Source organism: Microplitis demolitor, chromosome 3, assembly GCF_026212275.2.
Source record: "Microplitis demolitor isolate Queensland-Clemson2020A chromosome 3, iyMicDemo2.1a, whole genome shotgun sequence".
In the NCBI taxonomy this organism is placed as follows: Eukaryota; Metazoa; Arthropoda; class Insecta; order Hymenoptera; family Braconidae; genus Microplitis; species Microplitis demolitor.
The window spans coordinates 788,567-816,056 of NC_068547.1; the positions used below are offsets into that span (position 1 = coordinate 788,567).

The window sequence follows — 27,490 nt, forward strand, 5'->3', positions numbered from 1 at the left end:
GAGTGTCAGCCATTTTCGCGCGTTCCCTCTCCGCGAAGATCGGTCAGACTTTGGGCCCTTTTTCATTAGTCCTCGAGTTTGTCTATTTCCTGTAAAGTCATCGGCGTAGTTTTTATTTGAGAAGCCGCCGGAACCAGCACAAGCTCATACATCTCTGGCATTCTCAATGTGCTTGGTTGCTCTCTATTTTCGTCCGCCAGTGGAATCCGCGTCGAATTCTATCATCCCCGTGAGGCTCCACCACAAAGATACCGCAGTTACACTTAGACAGGCTGTGTGTTATAACAGTAGAGATTTAAACTAAGAGGCCCTAACTCGGTCGCGAACGCCTCTTCATCGGCGCACTCGACCAATTAGTTCGGCAGATACGTTAAATCTGTCGCGACGCCTCGTTGCTACTCATCCGACCGACTATTCACTCTCAAGAGCTCTCTCGAAAACTATATACACACATTACCTCTGTGTCTGTATACATATTAATACATTATTTAAATATCAAGTTATAATGAACGCGTGTGCATAACAAGTACCAATATAAATAAAATACATAACTATATATATGTAATATATGTAGGAGAGATAGACCCCCTCAAAAATTTTCCAAAAATAAAATTATTTTTTATCATATTTACCGAATTTCAAAGCGTTGCAAGATACCCGGGGCACAACCGACGCCTAAAAAATTTTAAAAAAATTTTTTGAAGGAGCTCCAACGTGTTGTACCCAGTGTGCAAAAGGAACGGAAATTAAATATCGACTTAGGGGGCCATCGTGTCCCGGTCTTGGCTACGAACAAAACAAAAAAAATTTCACATGAATTTCTTATTCCAATTACATATTACTACTTAAGCTTTCCCTGTCCTCAATGTTACTTATTTAGGATTAGCTAGCATTTATATAGCGATGGGCATTAATTAAGATTAGAGTTAACTATTTTAGAATAAATTAATATTATAAATGAATAACTTTTAGGAGAAAAGCTTAGTGGCTTGATTGGTTGTTCTGGCGAGACATTATGGAGACATATGGCGCCATTACGATGACGATTCCCAAGTTTTCATCATCAGCAGCAGCCATTTCCACCGAGTTTTTAGTACCGGCGTGCCACCGAAATATTACGCGCCTACGCGTTTGTTACACTTGTAGACAGAAACTAATACCCTATCTAGAGACCTACACGACTGATTAATAGACTCCAGTTAATCCTCCGCGGGCTACTGTAATAACCATCTCAATGTATCTATATATAATTATTTATTTAAGAAGCTAAATTGAAAAATAAAACATCTTGTGTAATTTATTTCACTTAACAATCTCATTCTCGCCTCTACTTATCTTTTATACATTTATTCTTAATAAATTTTGTTTTTTTAAATTTCAATTCACTTTTTATTTTATAAATTATAAGGTAAATAAATTTTATTTAATTGGTCTATTCATTACGGAATTTTGGTTGTTGAGAAAGCCAACGAGATTTTAACCTGATTTTAGGAATACTTTTTTAGAAAGTTACTTTCGTGGAGTGACAGGTTTTTTTTCATTTTTCGGGAACCAAAAAAAAATTTTTTATCATACTTTTCAATCTACCTCGCCAGCATCATTATACTCTATTGTTTAAATAAATATTTTTTGACACAATGATTAACTGCAATCGTGATTTATTGAGCGTATTTTATTTTTTTTCTCTTGGTAATATTTGCAGATGATTAAACGACTTTACACGATTGATAACGGACTGATGTCACTTGTCACCGTTATAAAAGTGTCAGTTAAATAGCTAGAAAATTTAATGACGATGCCAGAGAATTTAACAACAACTTGTTATTATGATATTTATTAAACACATAAAACTATAAATTCATATCTATAAGTCTGGCTCTTATTTAATGCCCGCTTAATTTATTATCAAATAAATATCATTTATATTTATTTAAATTATTGATTATTCCGGCTAAGTGATGCGAAATTACTGTCATTTTTTTGTTTTGTCAGATCATGAAAAATTTACTGACAATTGATTGTCAATTGACGTCAAAAATTATTTGATTAATTTTTTTATAAAATAATTATCTGGACAAAATTAAGTTAGCGCGGGAATCGATTAAATTCAAAAATTAAATTAGCGCGGGGAATCGATTAAATTCAAAAAGAGACTATTGGTCAATTTATCAGCCTTACATCACTATCCTACTATTAAAAACTCATCAGATATATTTATGTATAAATTTTTTTTTCTTATTTCATTCGTGAGGTTAAAAATCAAAACTCTAGCGGAATACAATAGTCGATCTTATTTTGTGGCCTTTACTCCCGAAGACATATTTCAGGATAACAGCTACCGTTACCTACCGTATTAGGTCGAACACAACAACAACAACAACAAGCCTACGCATTCTCTCTTCAAAAGAATCTCGAGACAATGCCTCGTTCCGCAAGATTATGTTAATTCGCTAATCCCTCGCGTAATTCTTTAGCTCAGGTGACGGTAATTTATAAAAAAAATTAGTCACAGAACAAAAATGATTAAAAAACGAAAGAGCGTACTCTTGTTTGCGTATAGAAGTGGAAGGACGTATTGAAAAATGCTCAAAAGATGTTATTGGGTACGATGGCTCGGCTAATGCAACTCGATGCACGCTCCCGAGCGTGGATTTTATTACGCTCGTCTGGATGAACTGCGACAGCTCGGAACGTATGCGGTAGGTCCGAGGATCGCGAGGGAGGATATGAAGATTATCACTCGATTGACGAGGACACGAGCACGAGGACACGTCTCTGTACATTTCTACTCGTTGATACGTTTTTAAAAAACAACATTATCGTCATTAAGACGCATTCACGTCACGCACATATAATTGTAAAAAATATATTCTGATAGATAATAAATAATTTAAAATGATGCGGAAATAAGATCACTGGGATGTAAGATACGCACGCGTCCTGGTGGCCTCCCAGCTGTCGCGTTACTTTATACGTCGAAGCTTGAGCCACTTGTATACACACACATCACATATATTTTATATATTATATACTCTACTTATAACGCTCTTGGTATATAAGCAAACCCGGTTACTCGCCCTCTACTCATACTTTTAATATTTCGTCTTCGTCGGTTTACTTCTGGGCAATCAACAACGCACGTGCGTACAAATCTCAGCTCAAATCTCCAATATGTAACAAGACTAAACTTAATATAATGTTTGTAAAAGAGGCTGTATTACGTTTCGTAAACACTCTCAAATTACTAAAAAATATATGTACTGTAATTTTTCGCTTCTATATAATTTTAATTAATTCAATATATATTTTTTGCTTATCATTTTTTAAAATTTTTTTTCTTTTTTCCTACAGCTCAAGGACTAACTGTGAAGACATAAATGCCTTGTTCGGCAAATCCTTGCGAGCAATTTTATATTTACTGTTTTTTATTAAACGTCGAACGAGTCACGCGGAACGAGTAGTACGCGATACGATACGCGCAAACCAAAGTGCGAAGTCAAGGAGACGCGACATACACACTGTGTATAACTGGTATATATATATATATTATTGTATAGATATATAAATATAAAGAACGTCTTGTTGCGTGGTTAGACACGAGAAAGAAGCCAACATGGCGTGCTGCAATAATCATCGATGGCCCGTACACATGCTTCGCGACGTATGCCTCATCTTATCCACTTCTACTTGTCTTATAACCACTGTCAATAAATAAATAAATAATAAAAGCAATATGCATACACCGAGTGTACCGTAAATGATATCAAAATAAAATGAAGTATTGATAAAAAATAATTGAGATGGGAAAAATGTGACACCTCAATGCATCGATTGCAACCGCGACAGGATAGGAGAGATCTACAAGTCGACGAGGATGACCGAGTAAGAGAAAGTTCTAGATCAACTTATAGACAGCCAATACCATACCATCACCAACACTAGTACCAAGAGCACGAGCAAGATGATCAACCAAGACTCGAACGCCAAAGGATCGTCTTTCGTGAAATCTCTGGGTGATCGCGTGTCGATAAGTTTTTTTTTTCCGACTGAAATTACCCATCCGGAAGTTCACCAGCAAGTAACACAATACAGTAAATGTCAAAATTATCTACTTAGTATTTTTTTTTTTTTCTAATTTGAATAATAAAGAGAAGAAAATCCAGAGAATGATTAAGCTAATTCCGAGTACTTGTGTCATTAATTCCTTCAAGTTTAAGGTCTCGTCTCGACACAAGTCTGGACTTTCGTCAACCGTCGTGGTCGTGCTCGTCGTCGCTGTGCCGTTTAGCTAGTAAAGTTCTTGGAAAGATCATCTCGGTATGCACTGCAGCACCGAGATGTGATCGTCGTGTAAGTCTGCAGCTGTCGGCGAGTCTATACGCACGCACTTGGTACAGTCTTAGCGACCTTGCTCTTGTCCTTTCTAGGCTTACACTGCATCTCTGGTTACTCATACTCACAAACACACATATATACATACATACATATATACATACATACGTAATAAACATTGTAGCCGGAAGTGTAGTGTCCTTGGATATTTAACATGGACATTAATTATAAAAAAAATTAAAAAGAAGTAGATATTTAGCGATTGATATATATGTGCAGAAATGACTTTAAAATGTACTTGTATAGCAGTTATAAAAAGAGCTGACTGTTTTTCAGCATTAGCATTTATAAAATGATTATTTTTATTGAGATTATTTGCTGCGAGTAGACCACACCCTGTATTGTCTCATTCGGTGAACGTCCTTATTTCCACGTGACTACGGGCCTACATAAACGGTCAATAGTCGTCTTATTGTACCGGTCTAGTGAGTATACATGCTTAGAAAACACTGACAATGCTCATACACTCATGGACGCAGAGTCTCGAGGTTTAAGATTGCGTGGGTGATACTTCTCCAGTTTAAATCATCAACTATAAATGTTTTACAATGATCCCTGCTATAAAAACACATTTTTATACTATTGCATTACAGTATTTCAAATTGTTTAATCTCATATATTATTATCATTATTGTTGTTGTTGTTGTTGTTGTTGTTGTTGTTGTTGTTGTTGTTGTTGTTGTTGTTGTTGTTGTATTACTGTTATAAATGTTTGTATTAATTCAATCAAACTGGATATGGATATGAACGATGATTTAATGTGATGTAGGTTGGATGGAATGAGCAAAAAGCCCATCAGTGATCTGGGATCTGAGATCTGGGATCTCTGTAGCGACTGAATGTGCGCTGGATGAGGATAATAATCGATAGGATATACCGGTACCAATTGAATGGTAATTCCTTGATCGAGCTGGCCCTCGGTTGGGAAACCTCAAGACTCAAGACGTAACCTCCAGACGTATCTTGGAGTCTTGGAAACTAATAACGCTCGTAGAGAGTTGAGTCCAAGGTGGTTTGGGATCCAGAGTCTCGTGCAATGTTTAAACGCCTCCACGTCCCTCTGAATCACGCCACGCGCTAGCTCGCGTGATCGAAACCCAAAACTTTTTTTAATCCGCAATCGTGGGAAGAGTCGTGAGAGAGCAGCGAGGGGCTGATGCACGGGAGAGAATAATAAATCCGAGTGTTGAAGAGCAAAAAAATCCACAAGTTGTGTATCCATCTGTAGAAAATAGTAAATCCGGTATTTAATTTTTATCATTTTTTTCGAAAGCACGCAGCGGCTGGTAAAAACTGAGCTAGTGAGTACTTGAGGTCATAGTTGACGCGTTCGCCGATTAAATCTTAGCTTTCTCTGACCCGCAACCCATGTACATGCTGTATAAACATGCATTATATATCAACGAGTAGCTAGTAGCTGGCGAATGGACACACGCCGGCATTACGCCAGCATTATTTTAACCCAGCTCTTAACTTTATATGTACATACTCTAAGATAGAATACATAAGTTTAAGTATATTACCTATAGATAACAATTATTTATAGACAATATGCTTTAAAACCCATTGTTATGTCTTGCGGACGAATTAACTAAATTATCAAAATACTTGGCTTTATCTCAAACCAACTAAACTCTACTGGAATTTTCATTCTCTGCATCAGTTTCTATAGCCAAGTAGGTAATACAAGTACACACCCGCCCGGGTCACGAGTCAAGATAAATTAGCCGTCGAGACAAATGCCTCGCAAAAGAGCCTGAGTTAGCAATGCGGCCTTTCATTTCATGAAATTATTATTACGAATGTCCCCGAGGCGAGTCACGAATTATTTTTCACAAATATTACACGATCATACAAAAACAATCTATATCTATATATATATATATATATATATATATATATATATATATATACATAAATAAAGTATGCGATCAATAATTTAACTTGGCGATTATCATTAAAATTTTTATATTCTCCCATTATTTATTCAACTGATTCTTTATTCTCTTGATTGCCGCTTCTGTTGCATCATGACCAGAGTAGAGTGCATATATGTAAAATATATATGTATATATATATAGATATAGGGAAAGGATTTATATATAGGAGATTAAATCTCAGCGCCTCAGATATATCCAGCGTCTTTTGCCATCGATTTGCATACATTGCCCATACGTTATTTAACTTTAGAAGGCGCGTGTTTAATTAACTACTAGATAGTCATTAATGCCCGCGAGAGATCAAAGTCGCCTACACTAGAGCACGCGCCCGCTATCTAGTCACTGCTGACAGTATAAGGAAATGCGCTGTAAAATATTTTAATATAAAAACTAACGATAAATGATAATAAATACATATATGTGTATAAATATATATAGATAAATCTATACATATATTTTAATGTTAAATAAATTGAATTTGAGATGATAAAAAAAGGGTTTGGTTAATTTGCGGCAAAAGATCTCAGAGTTTACGAGGGAATTTGGCCGTGACCCGAACGAGTCACGACCTCGTGACCCCGCGGGGAGACTAATTGGGATAAGAGTCGAAGGGAATCTATCCTGAGAGTCAGATCGTTGGCTAACGCAACGTATCATGGAAACAAAGAGATAAATGCATCAGTACTTTACCATAAATACTTAAGTATACCAGGCAGATGAGATGAAACAAGATTATTGACTAATTAACTCGTCTCCCTGACGAGATTCATTTTCACTTTTAGTTTCCAGCGGAATCAGCGAATTAATCTTGACTACAGATTTACTGCCGGCTGCTTGGGGTCTAAAATAAATAAATAAATAAATAAACACTATGTAAATATATGTGTGTATATTATTACATATATCTATTAGAGATTTATATTTATTGGAGACTCATGTGTCCGGGTAATTAAGTTAGACGGGGTTAATGCCATTGAGGTCATATCAGTTAAGTCAAAGGTTTATTAATCGTCTTGGGTCTCGCTGGAGAGAGACGTTAAAACTTGAGTAATTGCCCATGCAATATATGTATATATGTAACGTGGGTGTATTACTTAACGAGTTTTTTTAAAGAGATAGAAATATAAAAATGATATTTAATGTACATATGAATACGCTGACCTTGAATTTGGCTTAAATTATTTTAGCACGAGATTTGAATAAAAAGTACTAGACGTAGACGATGTCAAAGCGCCTACGACATGGCTGAATAATAATAACAAAATATCATATGTGGAGAAGTTGTTTTGGTTGAGAAGAAATTTAGAAATACTAAAAAAATTTAAATCCAGCTGAAGATAAAATTCAAATGAGGAAAAAAACCTGAGTCATACTTGGGATTATGAGTTTCGCGAGTCGTATGCTAATGAGACGGTGGCTCAAAAACAACATTTTTTTAATAAGAAATCTTAGTGGTATGAAAGGACTTACCAGTTTGCTGAGCCAGATGACGAAATTAAGTCCGAGAGGTCTGTTGTCATTTGATGTTTATGATTGGAAATTTTTTATTCGAAAAAAACTAAACAAAAAATATTATTATTTATTAATTACGAAATACGAGAGATGACTTTGTAATTAATAAGTGGAAATACTTACTGAGTATAATTAATTATATTTTAATTGTTTAGGTTTGATGAAAAAATGAATTGGGCAACGTAATTGAGAGAGTGTTTAAAAATTGCGAGGTGAAAGATAGGTTTAGAAAAACAAAAGCCGGTGTGATACTTGTGCTGCCATCTTGTTGACAATTGATGCTGATTGGAAGTGTCCGGTTGGCGCGAAAAAACGAACGACAGAAAAATGACAACGAACGCCGAGAGATCAAAGTAATTTGCCGACAGATGGAAACAACTCAGCGAAAAAATATTTAGAAACAATTTACCCTGGGTGCATTCGAAAATTTTGCTCTAGCTCTAGCCAAGCGACAGCTAGAATACACTTAAATTAATTAGTTAATTAATTATTATTATTACTTGCGCGGTAAATTTAAATATTTGAAAAATAAATTATTAAAAATTAGAGACGAATTAAAAATTCGTACGTTAAAATAAAATGGCGGCAGAATATGACAGAAAAATATTTGAAATATTAAAAAAAAAAAAAACACGGGAGTGTTTGAACAAACCTTGGCGGGGAAATAATATGCAGAAGGGTGTCCTAATACACTTGGAGATTTGATTCAAATTGCTCCAAGTGTACTGCAGCTAAAAAACGTCACTTAACTGCTATTTTCCCACAAGACGATGCCAGATGTATTTGTTTAGGAACTTGGAAGTCATCAGCATCAGCAGTTTGCAATACTTTAAACTCGAACGGGAAACTTAACACTTTACACTAGCACTGAACACTTTGCACAATTTAAATTAATAAAAGATAAATTTTACAATCACTGCACAATTTTGCACAACTTAACTGTAATACTGTGTTTTAATTCAAACGTAAAGAAAGATCTGAACTACTACTGCCATTGTCGATGATACTGACTGTCGCTATCGAACCGTAAGTTGCTACAAAGCAATCGATTTTGCAATCATTCGATTGCCCCCCACTTTAGCAAAAATTTAAACATTAAATACAGCAACGCGCAGTAGCGCCACTTTGGCGCGAAATTTAAAAATTGGAATTAATATTTTCATGAAAATTTGTTTGTTGCATTTGGAAATGATCTAGCTCTAGCCAAGCTTTGTCATATAGTGAAAGATGGAGCTAGAGCACTTGGTACTTTTTTTTCATTTTACCAACTGATTATCATCTCATATTATTTTTTAGGCTTTTTAGATGTCAAATTTTATAAAAAACTCAAAGAAAATTTTTTATTATGGAGAACAACAAATGTTGGTATTGTTGGCAGTTATTTTCTACAGGAGCGAAGGGACAATTAATGGAAATTAAAAATTCCACAATAACCATTTGGACTATTTTATTATAAATATTTCTTCTTTGTCATTACAAATACTCTATTACACTGGAATTCTCGACTATACAATTAATATAATTAAAATCGTATAATCATAAATCTTACACTTTTCTGCTTCGAAATAATCGTTTGATCATAAACAATCTAAGTACTATCTATATTCGCAACAACTTGTGCTCTCTGTACGTCGTAAAATAATTAATATAATCATAATAATAATAATTATATTTAAATTAATACATAACATAATTTAAAGCTCAAGCGTTTCAAAGTTTGTCCAATGCTGCTCCTTATATTCTATTTACCCAAAAGTACTTGACACTGACCACCCAACGTAGATGACAATAAATCATTTATTTATCACAGCGTAGAGGAGTGTTTGAAAAATTTAATCCAGTCTTTAAAGCGCACGTGCCCTCAAAACACGTACCTGTACTTTATTTATTTTCGAGTCTTGTATTTTGGCTTTGCTTTATATTTATTTTATTTAAATAAATCCGATTACAAACAAAGATAACTTGAATCATCATAATCATAATCATGATAAGATATATTTATAGTGAGATTTTAAAATAGATTGTAATTAAATTTTCTAAGGAGCATCAACAGTCGAGAATGAAATTTAATTCACATATATAACAATTGTGAATAAGGCATATTAAGGCAGACTCAAATTGTAATAGAGTCTCAAAACTACTCCTCTTGCTAGGCAGATTTCTATTACATAGATCCCGATCATGCAGATCCTGGTTCTCCAGATTTCCGGACGTCCTGATTTTCTGGAGGATCTATGTAATAAATATCCGTTCTTCCTGCTTTCAAATTCTAACGACAGATCTAATAATTAGCTTGATCTATTAATATTTAATTAACAACGCAATTGAGATAATTTATCAAATAGCTATTGATTTTATTTGTTAAAAATATAACTTTTAAATATTATATTTCCTGTACAACAGGTTGGCAAAAGTATGTCTATGTACTGAGGTCAATTTAACCCGGCATTAATTAGCGTTATTTAATAATTAATCTAATAATTTATCAATAGAGTATTTAGTAGCTCGGATAAGTAATTAGTTGCAGTACCAGGAATAATGGCACTGATATTTATAAATGAAACCCCTTCGTCTTATTTGTTTAAAGTGCGTAATAATTGATAACAATTGTTTAATTGATAATGATAATTTTTACAGCCAGATTACAATTAGGTCTCATAAATCTGGTCCCGAAGTAAAATAATTAATAAAAATTTACAAAAGACTTAAACTGTTAAATATTCTTGGACGTTATTTATTTTACTTATAGTCCGTGATTGTTAAGTTTTTATAATTTATTTAAATAATACGAAGCTTGCCGCCCTTTTTTCGGTATTATTGTCCCGTTTCATTTATTGTTATTATTTTTAAATCAACTCCTAATTTGTGTCAATAAAATGTGCATTACAATATTTGATCGATAGTAATTAATAAATTTAAACATAATATGTACAAAACTTTCCACGAAGAGAAAAAAAAATTTAGAACGTGAACTTTTAAAAATGAAAGTTCAATTCCCGTTAACATTAAATATATTTATAAAGGAATATGCAGAATACTAATAAAAATACTTAATATATAGACTAGATTTGAATGTCAGCGGATCCCTAACCAACTAAGTATCAAAAAAATATTTTCTATTTTAATCGTGAGATTTTCCATATTGCAAGCATTAAATTAATTAAATTAATCAACTTAATTAATCCTGAGTTAATTAAAATAAATAAATAAATAAATAATATATTTTTTCTATTGCAGCGAACAGACTGTCGAAGTGCCAGAGTCCTCGTCCATTGCGGCAACCCGACGCTTTATTCCTTCGAGATAAATTTCCCGATTGAATAAACCAGCAGCCAAAGGAATCCTGAAAATGACAATAAATAAATTTTTTATATGGTAATTTCCTGTGATAAATTGATATAATATTAAAATATGTAAGAATGTCTTACGTATCAATTCCCGGTCGTACGGTTGTTTTGAATACACCCCAAACCGGTTTGTGATCAGATGTACAAATACTAGGCACGGAATCGTAAACAAGACACTCAATATTTCCATCCTTATTTGAATGTGTATTGTCCTGGCTAACTCGTCTAATGTATCCACGTGTATGACCCTTTCCTTTATAGAGAATCCGATCGGTGTACGCAGGCGCCCGCTGTTTGCTACTCGAATCGAATGTTTGTGTTCCCGGATCGTACTTGTAGGTCGGGGGAAAAGTTATCGGCGCCTCTTCAAACCCACGAAGAACTGACCCATCATTTAGAACATTGTGAAGTTGATCTTTCGATAGAGATACTGCCGAAGGATGCGGGAAACATGTGTTAGTCACCCATTGGATAACTTCCTCCCGCGGCTGCGCCAAACGGAAATTTAAATCTCCACACCAGAAGACACAGTCAAAGTTCTGTGTCACATCTGGAACAAATAAATAAAAATTAATCAGTTAAATTGCTTGTAATAAATGTGAATAGACAGTAATTTGGTATTTTTACTGTACCTTTATTTTTATGTTTTGTAGGCAAGTCTTTGGGCAAATCTAGGTTTCTTACGATTCGCTTGATGTCGCTGACACGCTCTTTAACTTTGTCCTGATGAGCTGTGAGATGCGCAGTTACGAAAAGAAAGCTCGTACCAAATAGCATGACAGCTAGTGCAACAGCTCCTTTGGTCCGAAATGCGGTGCCAGGTCGGGTGGAAAAACTGTCTTCTTCTGGCACGGAACAAAACCAAATTAGGTCACGTCTAATAAATAAGGCCAGATGAAGTGTGCCAAGACTCGCGCTGGTTAGCAGGACGTGAGATGGTCCCAGAGTTTCTTGGAGCGCAGCTTCCCATTCACTGCGCTCTGAATAAGACTCCTGGGTTCCAATAGCCAGAATGTCTGGAATCGTCTGGATCTCCGATGGCAGCATGAGGTCATTCAGCTGCTTCGGTGGCGCCCGACCATTCATATTCCACGTCCCAATGAAAATTTTAATCTCACGATTAGGCAGCACCTTCTCAAGCTCAGCTGGACCCAGCAGCGAATTGGCAGCAACGCGCCCATGCAAATAGTTCCTGTCATTTATAAATAAACTAATAAATCATCTCATCAATTTAAAATAGATCAACAAACACTTCAAACCGTCGTACCGCTCTCTCGCCTTTTGGGTTGGCATCAAATTAAGAACTTGTGCAGCCAGCAGAGATTGTTTAGCCAAATTATCCATCGACGCACCATCTGTTTGTATACCTTGACGTTCTTGCTTTCTAGGCAGGGCATCGTGAGACGTCGAACGCGGCTTGAGATGTATAGGAACACTTTTTATAGAGTCTGGACTAGAATGTTGAGCAGAATTTGCCAAGGCATTGATCATCAGGTTGTCTGCTGATCTTCTGTGCAGCAGCTTGTGTTTCATCTGCGTGGAAATCGACGGCGAGGCCGAGTCAGATGATGATTGATCACCTGAAAAAAAAAACAAACAAACAAACAATTAAATTATTTAAATTTTTTATGCACTTGCAGTACATCATCAGCAGAAATAAATAAGCGTTTCATTGTTCATTGTATCATTTAATTAGCTTCAATGTTAATCTCTTACGCAACTATGAACATTATTAAATTTCGTAATAGTTCAAATAGAAAATTTTTTCTGACCCAATTACATGCGCCACCTTCACTAATAGAGATAAATTGACCTGATTATATCATAGACGAGCATTGAAGTTATTGATGCAATCATAAAATCACTTACAACAAACTACAAGACGTACATTTTAAGTTTAAAAGCTGCACATATTATTGAAAATATAAATAGAGTGTTACGTATGTACATTACATTTTTTTTTCTCTTATTATCTAAACAATTATAAATGCCAGTGAATAAATGAGCTGACGGAAACCAACATTCATTTGTCTTGGCATAATAATTCACCCGAGAGAATTGATCATGCGTCAAAAATAATTTTCCGTTTACAAATTCTAACTAATACCTCTGTGGTGATGTTTCACTGAATTTCTGTTAGGACAATTGTAATGTATGTAGGCATATGTTTCTTCCTTTGGATTGTACCACTTCCGCTCCATCTCCAGAAAAAAGTACGTTATATATTTTCCCGTAGTGAAGTACAAATCTTTGATATTTATTTTTTCTGGTTCGCTGTCAGATCCTTCCTCGTCGCTCGGGTAATGAGAGCTGTCAGATTCATCACTATCAGAATTGCAATGTTCTTTAGGTCTTTCTTTAATCAATAAACTTTTAGTCACATTGACATTCTCTTGCTTGGATGCGTCAATAATATTTTTAATTTCTTCTTGGGAAACCACATCAGTGCCCTTACTCTCTGGTATTTTATTTCCCACAGAGACCTCGTTATTTTTCATAACAACTTGGGTTTTTTTAAACTCCATGCTTGGAGAATTTTCAATAAAATTTTTCTTCAAATCCAAATATCTGTCAGATCCAGATTCACCGTCAGCTTTGAATCCTTGGTTGTTACGGGCTGGCCTCGAGGGCGTGTCATCCTGATCCAATAATCCAACAATATTTTTATTGAGGCTTGCAATTTGTTCAACGAAATTACTGTTATCACCAGATTTTGTATCATTCAAATTCTCCGATTGTTTTGAAACTTTATCTCCGTGCCAGCCATCAGCAACAGCACTCACCTTATCAGCCGGCTGTTTACCGCCTGTCAGTGGTCCAGCTAAGTTTTTTTTTACCGGCGATCCCTTGGGACTAGTACCAGGTGTGCTGTCATTAGACATTGCTTTGTATTCATCACTGTCCGAAGACTCATCACCCGATTTACTTGTCTTTTTGCTAAATGCCCGCGTTAATTTGCAAAAAAATGACTTCCTTTTTCCGCGTTTTTTAGGCGAGTTAGGTGCCGACATTATTATTGCAACTATACGACTATTTTAATTAAAACTTGGTTTAAATAATTCTCAAAGACAGTTCCAACAGCACAGCTGGCACATCTACGCACACCGAACGTGACAAGACTGCCCAAGTATACGATGCTAAATGTCTATCTACAATTTTCTACATACACACCAGTGCACTGTGTAGTTAAATCGAACTTTTCCCACACCAACTCGACTCCCTATCTCTCTTTGCTTATTTTACAGACACATACCTACAGCTGTTGCGACTATACGTACTCCCACACATTCACTTTATATATATATACCCCTACCTCAACTCTATAATCTTTCGTATCTGTACATTACCGCACTTATATTACATAGACCAGAACGTAAAGAGAATAGAGTGCACCGATATGGCGCCAGAGTGTACTCGTATAACAGAGAGGGGATACCAAGGTCACCTCCACTACAGTTATAATTTATAATTTATAACTTGTAACTCATTATTAATGATAATAAATAGACAAATAACAAACTGTTGCAACAATATAAACATTGTTATCCCCGACGTCGCCTTCTTCTATTATAATTTATTGCTAATATTTAACTCGAGTAAGCTCCCGTTTTTCTAAATAACAAACTCTGCCAGCCTTTAAAATAATAAATAAGTCTAGAGTGAAAAATCAATGATAAAAAAGTAAAAATAACAATAATTACCATCAGCATAAGCACTACGGCGATGTTCCTTGGCAACGGAAGTAGTACTCGGTTCAAAAACGTGCTCATGACAACACTTGTTTTTAAATGCCGGTGATGAAGTTCTAATACCCTGGTAATTATGATGATGATGATGATTATTAGACTGCTGGTGGTGATTTACTTGGCTCTCTACGACAGCATTCGTTCTGCAGTTTCCATTCAACGATGCGACTTCGGACTTAACTGACGTGCGACTCAACGTTGGAGAGAGTCTGCTTGCTGATAAGCTCTGCGGAGGAGTTCGGCTTCTTTCGGTCATGGCACAGCATAGAGATAATTTTGTGCTTGTGTGGGAGCTGTGCTGCGAGTTTTCCATTTTATTTTTGTTATTTGCCGTGCCCGCGGTGGTGGACAACTCTCCGTCTTTGTCTTTGTTATTGTAAGACATCTCCATACAACCGACCCGTGTTTTTTTGTGCATCAACATTTGACACAGAGATTTTTTCTTCTGCTTTGTCCGCGGCGACGACGACGACTCTCCCTTCAATAATTCATTCGGGTCTTGCTCCATAATCTCGTTTTTATTTATTTAATAATCAACTATATATATATATTTAAATAATTATTGTTATTTTATACATTACGACCTTATTATTTGTAATTATATTTTGTGTCAGGTAATAATGTGCCAAAATTTAAATAATTATTATTTAGCACCTTGTATATTGATTTTTATAATATTTAAATCTACAAATATCAATTCCATAGCAGAATTATTTTTAAACTTTAATATATTTACCACTTACAATACATTGACTAATTAATTCTTTCAGTCTATTATTTTTAAATAAATTAACTAATTAAGTATAAATACATGACTTTAATCAGTCGTAAGTAAGACTTGCAGTTTGACTAGATTATGTTTTTATTTGACAGGTAATTTATTTTAGGTCGTGAGTGATGTTCATTCTTAGGCACGACAATTAATTGATTAATTAAATTCCATTTTCATAATTATTATTATCAAAGTTCTTGTCATACATATAAACAGTAGAATTACTTTAAATTTACAAAGATTTTAAAAACACATGACATCGATTTACCAAAACTTCTATCCTTGATAATATTTAATAGATGTGACATACACGTAATATAGTAATTAATATTTATAACTAAAAACATCACGATTTTTTGAATATTTATAACAAATTAAAATCACCGCTGTTTAAATAATAATTAGGCGGTGTTTTAATGGCCTGACACCAAAAAATATCAGTCACTTTAATTGATAATTCAGCCATAGCCACCCGCATCTTGTCACAACTCACGTCATGTCACTTTCCGCCATTGCCAATCACTAAAACAACCTGGAGCTGACGCGCATCCACCGACGCGCACCTGTCAAAATTTACTACAGACTGCATGACAATTTAAATAAATAAATATACACAATATATGACAACTATTACTTATATTTTTTACAAAAAAATACTCCAGGATACAAAAAAAAAATTACCGTCATCATCTTACGTCATGTAGAATTTAAAAATTACAACATTTGTTATCGCGAATCGCGGTAGGTTCTTTTGGCGCCATCTCGCGGTTCAAATTCAAACGTCAAAGTGACGTCACTGCGTGTACGTGCAGCCGGTTTGAAAATAGTGTGCGGAAGCTGGTGCTATGTGTGCTAGCAAGAAATGCACAAAGAAAAAAAAACGACAGTTGATTCTAGTAAATAACGATGACGGTTACCTCGTGGAATTACGTCACAACAACGTGTGTTTACTTCGAGAGATAATAATATAAACAAAAATATTTTATTTAACTAGATCTAGTTTTTCTGAGTGCTGTCAATTTATTTGAAACTTTTTTATTCACTCATCGGAGATTGGGTTAAAGGTACGTCATCTAAATAAATAAATATGTAAATATATATACACATATATACACTAATATATGTATATCTATTGTACTGATTAAGATATATCGCATATATATTTATTTGAATTAAATTATAATTTATATTCAAAATTATGACAGAGATTTAAGTTATGATTTAAAGGGCTCGGCAGTTACTAGGAAGCTGATGGAAATTTCTAGAATTTTTGCCTTTGCTGCGCACTTTAAATTTTATTATATTTGACATTTATTTTGTTTATATAAATATTTAACACTGATAATAAGTTATTGGTGCTTGATACAGAGTACTTTGAGTTGAAGGGTGATTATTATTGTCCTGAGGATGATGGGGTTCAAGGTAATGATGATCGACAACGCATTAGAACGTTTCGAAAATGCGCGGTAAAGAAACAATGAATACGTCATCGGGATGGGCAACAGAATACGGTGAGTAATTTGAGTACTTTTTGAATACTTACATATATATATATTATGTTGTTATCAACTGGTAAATTAACAAATGTCAAAAAAAACGATAGATTATTCATAGCAACGAAACTTTTGTTGTTATTGAGCGAGCATTCGTCGAGGTAAATAATTCGAGAACAGGAAAAGCTATTTCCCAGTCAAGTACTAATCCACTTCCGATTGACGGATGATATTTTATGTACATGGTATATACTTGTAGTAGTAATCCTTGAAGAAGAAGATTTTATTTAAAATTATTCATTGATAGAAAAAAAAAAATAAAAAGTAATGACACGACGTCACTTCCCTTTCATGCGATGCAACGCGTATTAAAACCATTGTTTTAAAAATTTCACCAATCCGACAGAATGATAACGTGGATGTCCACGTGTTGATTGACCTGTAAGCATATTTTATCATAATTATATTCACCGAGCGAGTTAAATTAATCAAGCCCACTTGTAATTATTCTTAACGTCTTTTTGTAAACTTGTCTTTGTCTTTTGAACTCGCTACCGAAGAAAAGATAATTTATAGATTTTACTTTTTTTTTTTTTTTTTTTTTTTTTTTTTTGTTTTTTTCCTAGACTTTTACTGACGGCAATGCTAGAAAATATCCAGCTGGGCTTTCGTATCCAGATACTGTTTATTTTTCCTTGTATTTTATAAACCCGCGGGAAATTTTGGAATCAGATGACAATCTTCCAGATGTCCTTCTAATAGTGTCAGTTTAAAAAAAAAAAGCAGCATATAGGTGCGTGTGCATACGTATACCTATAGGTACAATAGAAATAAAAAAAAAAGTCCAAGTTGAAAAATAAAAGAATAAAGTACGAAAAAAATATAATAAAAGAGACGTGTGCAAGAGAGAAAGAGAGAAGGCGTGATCCACGGCGACTACTCTGCGCCGCCACCACGAGGTGTCAGCATCGGGCTTGCCCAAAGGCTGGCTAGCAGCCACCATTGTTGAGTCCTGCATTTGCTTGATGCCCCGACGAGATTTTTCTTTGGTCAAGAAAAATCATAAATTATCAAGGCGCCCGGTCGCGGGCTTCGCGGCAAAGGTGCGTACACACACGTTATTGGTATCAACGTGACGACAACTACGTATTACACGTTTTTCCATCCGACAAATTTACAACACTTGCCTTCTTTTTTTTTTTTTTTTCTCCTCATATTATAATGTATTATACCTACATATATTAACCCACGTTGATATCGTACTTAGGAGGGAGAAGATCCGCGCGAGAGTTACACGTTTTTGGTCTAGCGCTAAACAGAGTTTTAATAAAGGAACCAATTGGTCTGGATTTAGTGGTGGATTTACTGTTTCAGTGAGTTAAATACTTATTTTTATGATGGATTTCGAGTTATCTGGTTGGTATTGTAAGTTTGTGAGAAGTGGCTGGCAAAACAAGTGGCTGATAAATAACTTTTCTTGTGCTAAGTTCCTTGCTCGCTGTTGCTGATGATATTTTATTCCCATGCCGGATTTATAATTATTTTTTTTTCTAGCTGTGAGTAGTTTGTGGTGTGACGATTATTATGGTGCGTCGTTTACCTTTTTCGAGGAATAATTACCTACACTAGAGGGTACACGAGTAGTGCTGCTACTGCTGTTTCTGTTTCTGTCTCTGGTTTATGCTTTTACTCAGCCGCAACTTACGCCGGCACGCGTCTTGATCACGTCGTCTCGGATAGCCGTGTTATTTTTGGAGTTTTTTTTTTACCAAAACTAAATCACCACCAAGGAAAATAAATATTTCACCCCGACAAATACTGGAGTAAATAACAGTTGGTAATTTTTCGGCAATTGGTCTGCTGTCGCAGTCGTTTTTGAGTTTGTGCTGATACTGGATTTAATTTTTCGGGGATTGGAGTAGACTTTGTCGAGATCAGTGTTTTGGTCGAATGACTCTGGACATGGGTTTTTAAGTTACGTCGTGTTTTCGCTTGCGCCGCACCTTTTTGCTCTTAAAGACTAATGTCTTCGAACATGCTCTATTGTTTATTTTATCAGTGATTATTATCAATTGATTGGGAGCTTTGTAGCTGCCGATAGGGCATTAAATAAATATTTAAATGTCATCAGTTTATTGTTTATCGAGTACTGATTTTGATTTTTAAACTCTCTGGTACATTTTTCTCAAACAAAGTAGCATATGAATAAACATACTGGGGTGGTAATTGTTGGCATAGTCTGGTTACTTTAAAAATTGTTTTGCTGATCTTGATATTATGTAATTGTACACTTTTAAAACAACAGCTGTATTGTCTACATCAGTAAATTACTTCATAGCACGAATTTAAAATAGTAATGACATATGTAACATTGTTAATAATAATAATAAAGATTATTGTTTGTTTTGTTTTCAGGACCAGCAACTCGCGTTGAGGTTGCAAAGAGTGATATTGACAGTGTAAAGATTGATTGTCAATTGAGCCACGGTAATAATAATCAGGGGACACGTAATTTTGTAAATTTAATTAATTCAAACACTCACTGCGTGTCTCAGAATGATTTGAGTTGTTGCGATCTTAATATAGCCCCATATCATGGTAATTATAATTATTATTATTAGTTATATTAATTATTTATTAATGGAAATAATTATTGATAATGTGTTATTATTTTAGGGCTACCATTATTGGAATACGCTCCTCAGTGGGCGCTTCCATCGACTCACACTCAATGGGAGTATCAAGCAAATCCACTTCTAGCATGTAAAAGTGCTTATCCGTGGGATTTTAATTCAAATAATATAAATCTGCCTAAAGAACTGGACACGTGGTGTTCAGCAAACAGTTGTGTTGATTCAGCCCGTACGGCAATTGATTTTGCAAAACCTATTGTTGACTTGACGCCACCGAAAAGTTATCAAGACTGTGAGGTGTCAAGTTCGGTTAAAAAAATAGAACAGAAACAACCGATTGACTTGTCAGTAGGTTCTGCTGTGAGTGATCTTTGCCTTGAAGACTGCAAAATAAAATTGTCAAGCCGCAAAGACTTGAAAGACTACTCAGTATCAAAGTGTGAAGCTAAAGAATCGCTGGCACCTGCTATTAAAAAATATCATTCCAAAGAAGAATTAAATTTTGTATTACCTAGCAGTAAAATAAAAAAACAAAAGTGTGACTTGCATTCACCGACAAATTACTCAAAAGAATTGACTGGAGTTTTTTGGCCTACCAAGAAATCGGATGTTGATTCCTTTGCTCTGAAACACGAGCGCTCTGTTGATAATTTTAAAAGAAATCTAAACCTGTTATCACAAAACTTTTGGGAAGATTCCGCGATGTCTGGACAGTACCCAGGACACAGTAGGCCGCCGGTTGGCACACCACCGCCACAAGCTGTCTGGAATCATCTGACAATGACTCAAGGCTCTGGACTAAATATTCACCCTACAGCTTTGTCAGGCGCGACACTTAATCCTGCTGGATTTTACACCCACCCGTCAATGGCAAGATCATCTCACTTGTCGTCTCAGCTGACACCTCAGCTGGCGCACACTCAAGCACCTCCTACGTGGCACACACCGACAGTGCCTTCAAAGAACGTAACCTCCTCAAACGCACCAGGCAATCCTTTATTCAGTCTCCAAATGCTTGTAGACAATCGACAAAATCAAAATCAGTATCGCAGCTCACCCGGGTCGCAGAGCACGCTTGACCTCTCGGCGACCTCCGAGATGGCCGAGAATTACTCACGAATGACTCAGGACATACCCATAAGTCTGACTGCACGTAGTGTAGACAAAGGCAGCCGAAATGGTAGCATTATATCCCCGCCAATTCCACTCAACGGCGAGACCTCTTCGGACAGTGGAATAAGCTCCTCGGTACCAACCCCAAACTCTCTTGGTGATCCCATAACGTTATCGTTATCAACAAAGGACCAGCAGCAATTGCTGACGACCCCAAAGATAACAGTTAAGAATTTTGAAAGTAATCTAAAAGGCGTGGCAAATCTTCATGATAAAATGAAAGAATTAACTGGGGGAATTGATAATTTTACTCAAAAAATGATAAATTTACCACCAAGCGTCACTATTGAAAGAGTACTGCCAGATAAAAAAGATACTGAGCCAGTAAAAGTTAAAGATTCGTTGAGTGTTATTGCACAGGGACCACGAAATGTATTGCCTGTAATTGTCAATCTGACTTCTAGGTTAGACAAAGACGTGACGGACAGTCCAAGACGTGAACCTTCGTCCGAACGTGATCGTAAAGTTGATGAAATGAATGTGAGATCCCCGAAAAATCTTCCCAAACGCGGTAAGAAAGGGGTCGATTCGTTGCTGGAAAAACTCGAGGGTGGAAATAAAAAACTCGGTTGCAGTGAAAATATTGGGTCAGTTATTGTTACTCCAGTGGAAGACACTAAAGACATTTGCAGTGTAAAAAGTATGTCACCGGAAAGACCTAAATCTAAATCACCCACGAGAGAAGACGATGTCGTCTCACCGGAATTCAGTAATGACGATTCCAATGACAATATGAAACAACGACGGAAGCGTAAGCTCGAGAAACCCGTCAGGCTGAGTAAAGATTCGAAAATGGAAGTCGAAGATATGGAACTTGAGCCAACGGAACCTCGAGAACCCAGGATATGTGAAACGGTCCGTGAAGAACCGGAGGAAGCAACTCCTCCTCCAGTATCAGTAATCCCTCAGCAAAAAGATGAAATTAGATTAGAGGAGAGATTAGAGCAGGCTAAAACGAATGAGGAAACAACAAATCCAATGACGACAGCTAATCAGGATAAGGTTGAAGAAAATGAGCCTGTTAGGAGGCGGAGTAGTAGCGAGGGATCTTCCTCGACAAATAATCCGATGCCGACGAATAATCAGCGGGTTAGGAGAAAATCCAGCGATGATGCATCTGAATTGTCGAAAATAACGAGTCCAAAAGGTGTTAATAATGCGAACCCATTCAACGAGGTTGAGTCTGAGTTGGAGAAAATGTTTGCGGGTATTGTAGAAACTGATACGGATGTAAAAAAAGATGACTCTAAAGTAGAAGGTTCCACGACAACAACAACAACAACGACGACGACGACGTCAAGTACGACGACGATGGACCCCAATGCTGTGGCGGATCCATTGAAACAAGAGACTGCTGATGATATTAAATCAGAAACAACAGATGCACTGAATTCTACAAATCCTACGGACGTAACGTCCACAGTGGGAACTAAACCCCCGGCGAAGAAGGGAAAGAAAGGACGAGCGCGGGCGAAAAAACGAAAAGCTTCTAGAGTACCACCGGAAAACATATTTGGACCTAGTGCTGAAGATATTGTAGGGAGAGACGCCAAGAGGAGGAAACAGTCAAAAGGTTCGAAGAAGAAGCAAGAGGTAGGGAAGAAAAAGAAACCTGATGGGCTGAGAGAAATAGCCTACGATTCGGGCTCCAATGCCAGTTCGATCAGGTCTAGAGGTCCTGTCGTTCACGTTGAGGGCCCGAGAGACAGTCCTCTGAGTGTCCAGGTCGTCAATGCGCCCAGGGAGGAAGAGGAGGAGAAAAGTAAAGAAAAGCGAAAAAGTGTTGGCAATGGAAACGTCGGACGGAGTAAGAGACTGAGTCATCAGAATGATCTTGATTATCGTGGTATATATAAGACTATTTGTTTAAATTTGATCTTTATTTTTTTTTTATACGTGACGAATAATAATTATTTTTATTCCAGGAAAAGTAAGCAAAGCTGGTCTCTTTAGTTCAACTTTATCATCACGATACGATGCTCACACCACCGATTCAACGTGGGTATGTGTGTTTTGCAAACAAGGACCTCACTACATTGTCCCTGGAGATCCTTCTCGGCCGCATCCTAATTTAGCCGGGCCTCATATAGCTCCTGGAACTTATACGGTACTAGTCCTTAAATTTATAACAAATAATACGAATATTTTATAATGTTAACAACACATTAACGTAATTTTATATTGATTAAGGTACCTGGTGGGGTGCTCAGTGATCTCTTCGGTCCATATCTAATCGGAAAGGAGCGACTGGAGGAAGGCATCCTCTCAGCAGATGAGCAGGAAATAACGACAGAACAAAAGAGAGGGGGTAAAAATAAACGCAGTCTGAGGTACGCTGGTCTGGCGGACATATTTTCCGCCAAGATGGGCAAGAAGAAGAGAAATTCCATTGAAGCAAATACCGCGGCAATGTTTGCGGGGATGACAATGATCCCTGGAGACGAGCAGCGGTGGGAAGTCTGGCTTCACGAGCAGTGTGCAGTCTGGGCCGCCGGAGTTTATTTGGCCGGTGAGTGATTTTTTGTTCTCTTAATATTTGAATGTTGAATACAGAAGGTCCCTTATGAAGTAGAAATATTAATTGTGGCTTTACTTCATCAGGTGGGAGAGTTACTGGTCTCCAGGAAGCCGTCTGGGACGCGACAAAATCAATTTGCAATGCCTGCGGAATGACTGGAGCTAATATTGGTTGTGTGAAACGCGGGTGTAAGGCTGTCACTCATTATCCTTGCGCCATAACAAAGGGTTGGCATCTCGACAATACTCAGTATATACCCAAGTGCAACCTACACCGAGTAACGTGAAATAATAAATTGGTGAATTCAAAATAATAATAATAATAAGAATAATAATAATAATAATAGTAATTATGATAATATTAATATTAATAAGCATCAAAATAAATCGGTAGCGTCACAATTTGATAAATAAACTGATGTCGAGGTCTATCACCGTGACGTTATTAGTATCTGGGGATTAATGGATGATTTAATTGATGTAAAATCATGTGTACCATAACTAAATATAATAGTAGTTATAATAATAATAATAATCATAATAATAATTGTAATTGTAATAATAATAAGTGTGTTAATATGGTAAAAAAACGGTTTAACGAGACCACGAAGTCTCCTAGATGAGTGCACTATTAAATCGCGGTGTTCGAGCACTCGAGCAAGACATTTGTTACGAAGAATTGATGATAATGTGAATGGGCTCTTCGTTGACTGGATTTAATTGACTTTCTTGGCCCGTGGCCTTGAACCGTGGCCTTTTTCGATTTAATACTTAAAACAAAACAATAAAAAAAAATTAAATTAAAAGCTAATAACAAATAAAACAAACAAAATTTTAATACGAATATCGTCCTTTTTATTTTAGTGCAGCTTTTGTATAGAAGCCATCAGCCTTCTCAGACACGGCGAATCAGACGTTTGTTTGTTAACGTCCCCAACAATCGACTTACTCGTATAATTCTTCACGAAGAAACAATACAAAATAATATAAATAATAACAATTATGGTAAAAATAACAACAATATTGATGTGACTTTATTTTACAGTCAATAACGTATGAGTTTGTCCGGCTTCATTGTAAATATTGATGTAACAAAGTTCAACAGACAAGCCTAGGATGAAGAGACTTAATTAACGTTCTCAATTAATTGATTTATTTTAAAGAATCACCGTATTGTCTATTATCAATTACACAGTAAACATTGACTTATTTTTTTATTAATCGATCAATTGATTAAGTAGATTTTTTTTTTAATTATATATTTGTATAATTAAATATAACACGTGGGTAATTATTATTTCTATACGTCACTAATAATTATAATTATTTTTATTCATACTATATTTACTTATTAAATCAGGGAGTGATTACTTTATTTCCTTTTTTATATCTTATCACAAGTCATTTTCAAAGCTTTATATACTCGATTTGTTGTACAAATTTACAATACTGTCATTAACACTTTTTTCTTTTCATATTTTTTTTTTTTATTTAATAAATAAAGCGATAAAAATCTTTTGTTTCGACTGATAAATTTTTATCTAGAGATAATATTTATCGTATTAATTATTAATGATTTATAATTATTATTAATGATAATAATTATTGAAATAAAAATAAATTAATCGCTTCCGAAGTTAATTACCACGATAAAGAAAGATTTAATAATTAATATCATTGTTGCTGTTGGTATTATTAATAACTAAAGATGAAGTATAAATTAATGTCTGAGTGACATTAAAATTACCAATTAAAATTAACCGCGTTATTTTATGTACTTGCGCTGGCTAGAGCGACTAAAAATTTATTTGAATATTTTTATTTCTTTGTTCCATGGAAAATTTGTATAAAAGTAATCATATACATAGACCATAATGTAAATAGCATTTACCATGTAGGCATAAAAATATATAGTAACTATACATGAATATATAATGTATGTATGTATGTATCGATATGTAGACTTAGTGAAAGATAAATTTTTCGAGCTCATAAAATAATGAATTTAATTTTAAATATTATTAAAATAGCGTTTAGCAACGAATATTAATTATCAGAAAGCAAAAGATGAGATCATTTGTAAATAATGTAGTTTATATAGTGTGAGTTTATTGAAGAAAAAAAAAATTAAGTAAAATTGTGTGAGTGATGAGCCAATTTAGCGATAACTTGAAATACTAATTTCGCAAGAGAAGTTAAAAATAATTATGATTTATTAAATAACTAATTAATAGTAATGAGAAAGCATAATTATATTTTTAGGATAACATTGATAACAGTCTGGATTTAAAATAAAAAAATGTAACGCTTAAATTTAAATGAGACTACACCTTGAAGATGACGCTTATATTCTACAATTGTCTATCAAAAGATTTAATTAATTATTATAGTGATAATTAATTTCAATGAAAATTAATTGAGGTGTAATATTAATTGTGATACGATGATTAAATGGTTTAAAAAAAAAATAAAAAAATAAAATGGGTGACTTTGCGTACAGCGAGCAGTTAAATTAAAAAAAAATATATATATAAATGAAATTTATATAAAATCATGATAATAAAAAATAAATAATGAAATATATGAATTGCATGTAAAAAAAAATATTATTTTGTGGGAACAGTTTATGAATTTTTGTCCGACCCTAGTCTGTATAGATAATTTTAAAATAAAATTGAACAAAATTTATTGAGTGCTTTTTGTACGCACAGTTTTCGAGCTCTTGATTAACAAATAAAATTTTTTGTGTGAGAGTGTGTGTGTGTGTGTGTGTGTGGGTGTGTTATGTGTGCTGGCAAAAAATACAAATAAAACAAAAAAAATAATTAAAAAAATGAGTAATTGAATTAGTAACAGAGATTTAATCCAAAGCACTTTATGAAAGTGGAAAAAATTGATGATAACTCATGTGAATCTAGTTATCGCAGAGCCTATTAAAATTTGTAAAAACTTTAAATTAGGAACCAGGTAATGATAATAAAAATAATTATTATAATTATTGAGTATAAATATAAATTGTAACATAAAAAATGTCAAGTTGTAGGACAAGTTTGATAGACCAAGTGATCGGTAGCTGTCTTTTCACTAGATTAATAATTTAAAAGTTTAATACAAAAGTGTATATTGTTTTTTAAAAAAAAAATCGATAGATATTTTTACTTCCTACGATTTGTAATGATTGAAACAACGTCTTGTAATTATTCGACTTTTATATTCAATTCAATTACTCATTCTTTTATCCAATTCTTTTCATACTTCAGTAGATCTACGGATTTTGTGACCTGGTTTTATTAGACTCTTGTTATTGATTAAAAAAAAACAATTAACTAAATAAAAATAAATAATATCATTTTTTGCCGTCTAATTATATGTACATCCTTTATTTCCCAAGGATTGTCATTGGATACTGATACAAGTACCATTAAATATACATATTTGTGTAATATAAAATATAATGACTAATAAATTACGATATAAAAAAAAAAAGTGTAATTTTTTTATTCTCAAAATTTTCAGCCCCTAAAAAATTCTGACAGTTTCCCCCACTTTTTTAAAATTTTAAATGACAACTGTAAATTAAAAAAAGTAAACGTAGTTCAAATTTGCTAAAATAATTTTTTAAAAGTGGGCGGGAGAATCATCTGAGAATATCCTTAAGAACAAAAGAAATTCCTTAAATATGTCAAGAGAAATTTTACTGATAATGGGAACTGGGTGACTTTTTTTTTTAAATATTTAAATTGTCAAATTGTCAGTAATTAAAAATTATCACGCTCTAAAATAACTAAATTATCTAATAATTATCTAATTAAGAATAATTAATTGTCTATGACAGCTGTCACGTAGTATTTGAAGTTTAAATATGACGCGGGAAAATTGAGTCCACTGATTAGTTTGAATTCGCGCCAATAGAACTCACGGCACAGCGTCTTCCCCTTCTTTTTAAAAAACACGCCGACATTTTT

At 34.7% G+C, this 27,490-nt stretch overlaps 2 protein-coding genes and 1 long non-coding RNA gene across 5 annotated transcripts; 1 reads left to right on the forward strand and 2 right to left on the reverse strand.

Annotated features, from left to right (window-relative positions):
* Positions 1 to 638: 638 nt before the first annotated feature.
* On the reverse strand, positions 639 to 8,053 carry LOC103576176 (uncharacterized). The gene is made up of 4 exons (XR_549349.1): positions 7,968 to 8,053; positions 7,803 to 7,890; positions 7,023 to 7,173; positions 639 to 786 (listed from the first exon to the last, which is right to left on the reverse strand). It is a non-coding gene; the product is annotated as an uncharacterized LOC103576176 (long non-coding RNA).
* A 1,221-nt stretch (positions 8,054 to 9,274) lies between these two features.
* Positions 9,275 to 16,265, reverse strand: LOC103576177 (inositol polyphosphate 5-phosphatase E). Of its 2 annotated transcripts, none has more exons than XM_008556272.2 (5): positions 14,893 to 16,265; positions 12,459 to 12,771; positions 11,824 to 12,383; positions 11,273 to 11,741; positions 9,275 to 11,187 (listed from the first exon to the last, which is right to left on the reverse strand). In XM_008556272.2, the coding sequence occupies exons 1-5, from the start codon at positions 15,443 to 15,445 to the stop codon at positions 11,073 to 11,075; spliced, it is 2,010 nt and encodes a 669-aa protein (XP_008554494.1). In that variant the 5' UTR covers positions 15,446 to 16,265; the 3' UTR covers positions 9,275 to 11,072. The 2 variants fall into 2 exon arrangements, with proteins under 2 accessions (XP_008554494.1, XP_008554493.1); XM_008556271.3 differs by lacking the exon at positions 14,893 to 16,265 and adding an exon at positions 13,299 to 14,762.
* Positions 16,266 to 16,583: 318 nt separating this feature from the next.
* LOC103576178 (uncharacterized) lies at positions 16,584 to 26,970 on the forward strand. 2 transcript variants are annotated; one of them, XM_008556274.2, is made up of 8 exons: positions 16,584 to 16,773; positions 17,078 to 17,220; positions 19,618 to 19,800; positions 19,879 to 22,854; positions 22,934 to 23,115; positions 23,199 to 23,517; positions 23,610 to 23,824; positions 24,390 to 26,970. In XM_008556274.2, the coding sequence occupies exons 2-7, from the start codon at positions 17,169 to 17,171 to the stop codon at positions 23,810 to 23,812; spliced, it is 3,915 nt and encodes a 1,304-aa protein (XP_008554496.1). In that variant the 5' UTR covers positions 16,584 to 16,773; positions 17,078 to 17,168; the 3' UTR covers positions 23,813 to 23,824; positions 24,390 to 26,970. The 2 variants fall into 2 exon arrangements, with proteins under 2 accessions (XP_008554496.1, XP_008554495.1); XM_008556273.2 differs by having other exon boundaries at positions 23,610 to 26,970.
* Positions 26,971 to 27,490: the final 520 nt, after the last annotated feature.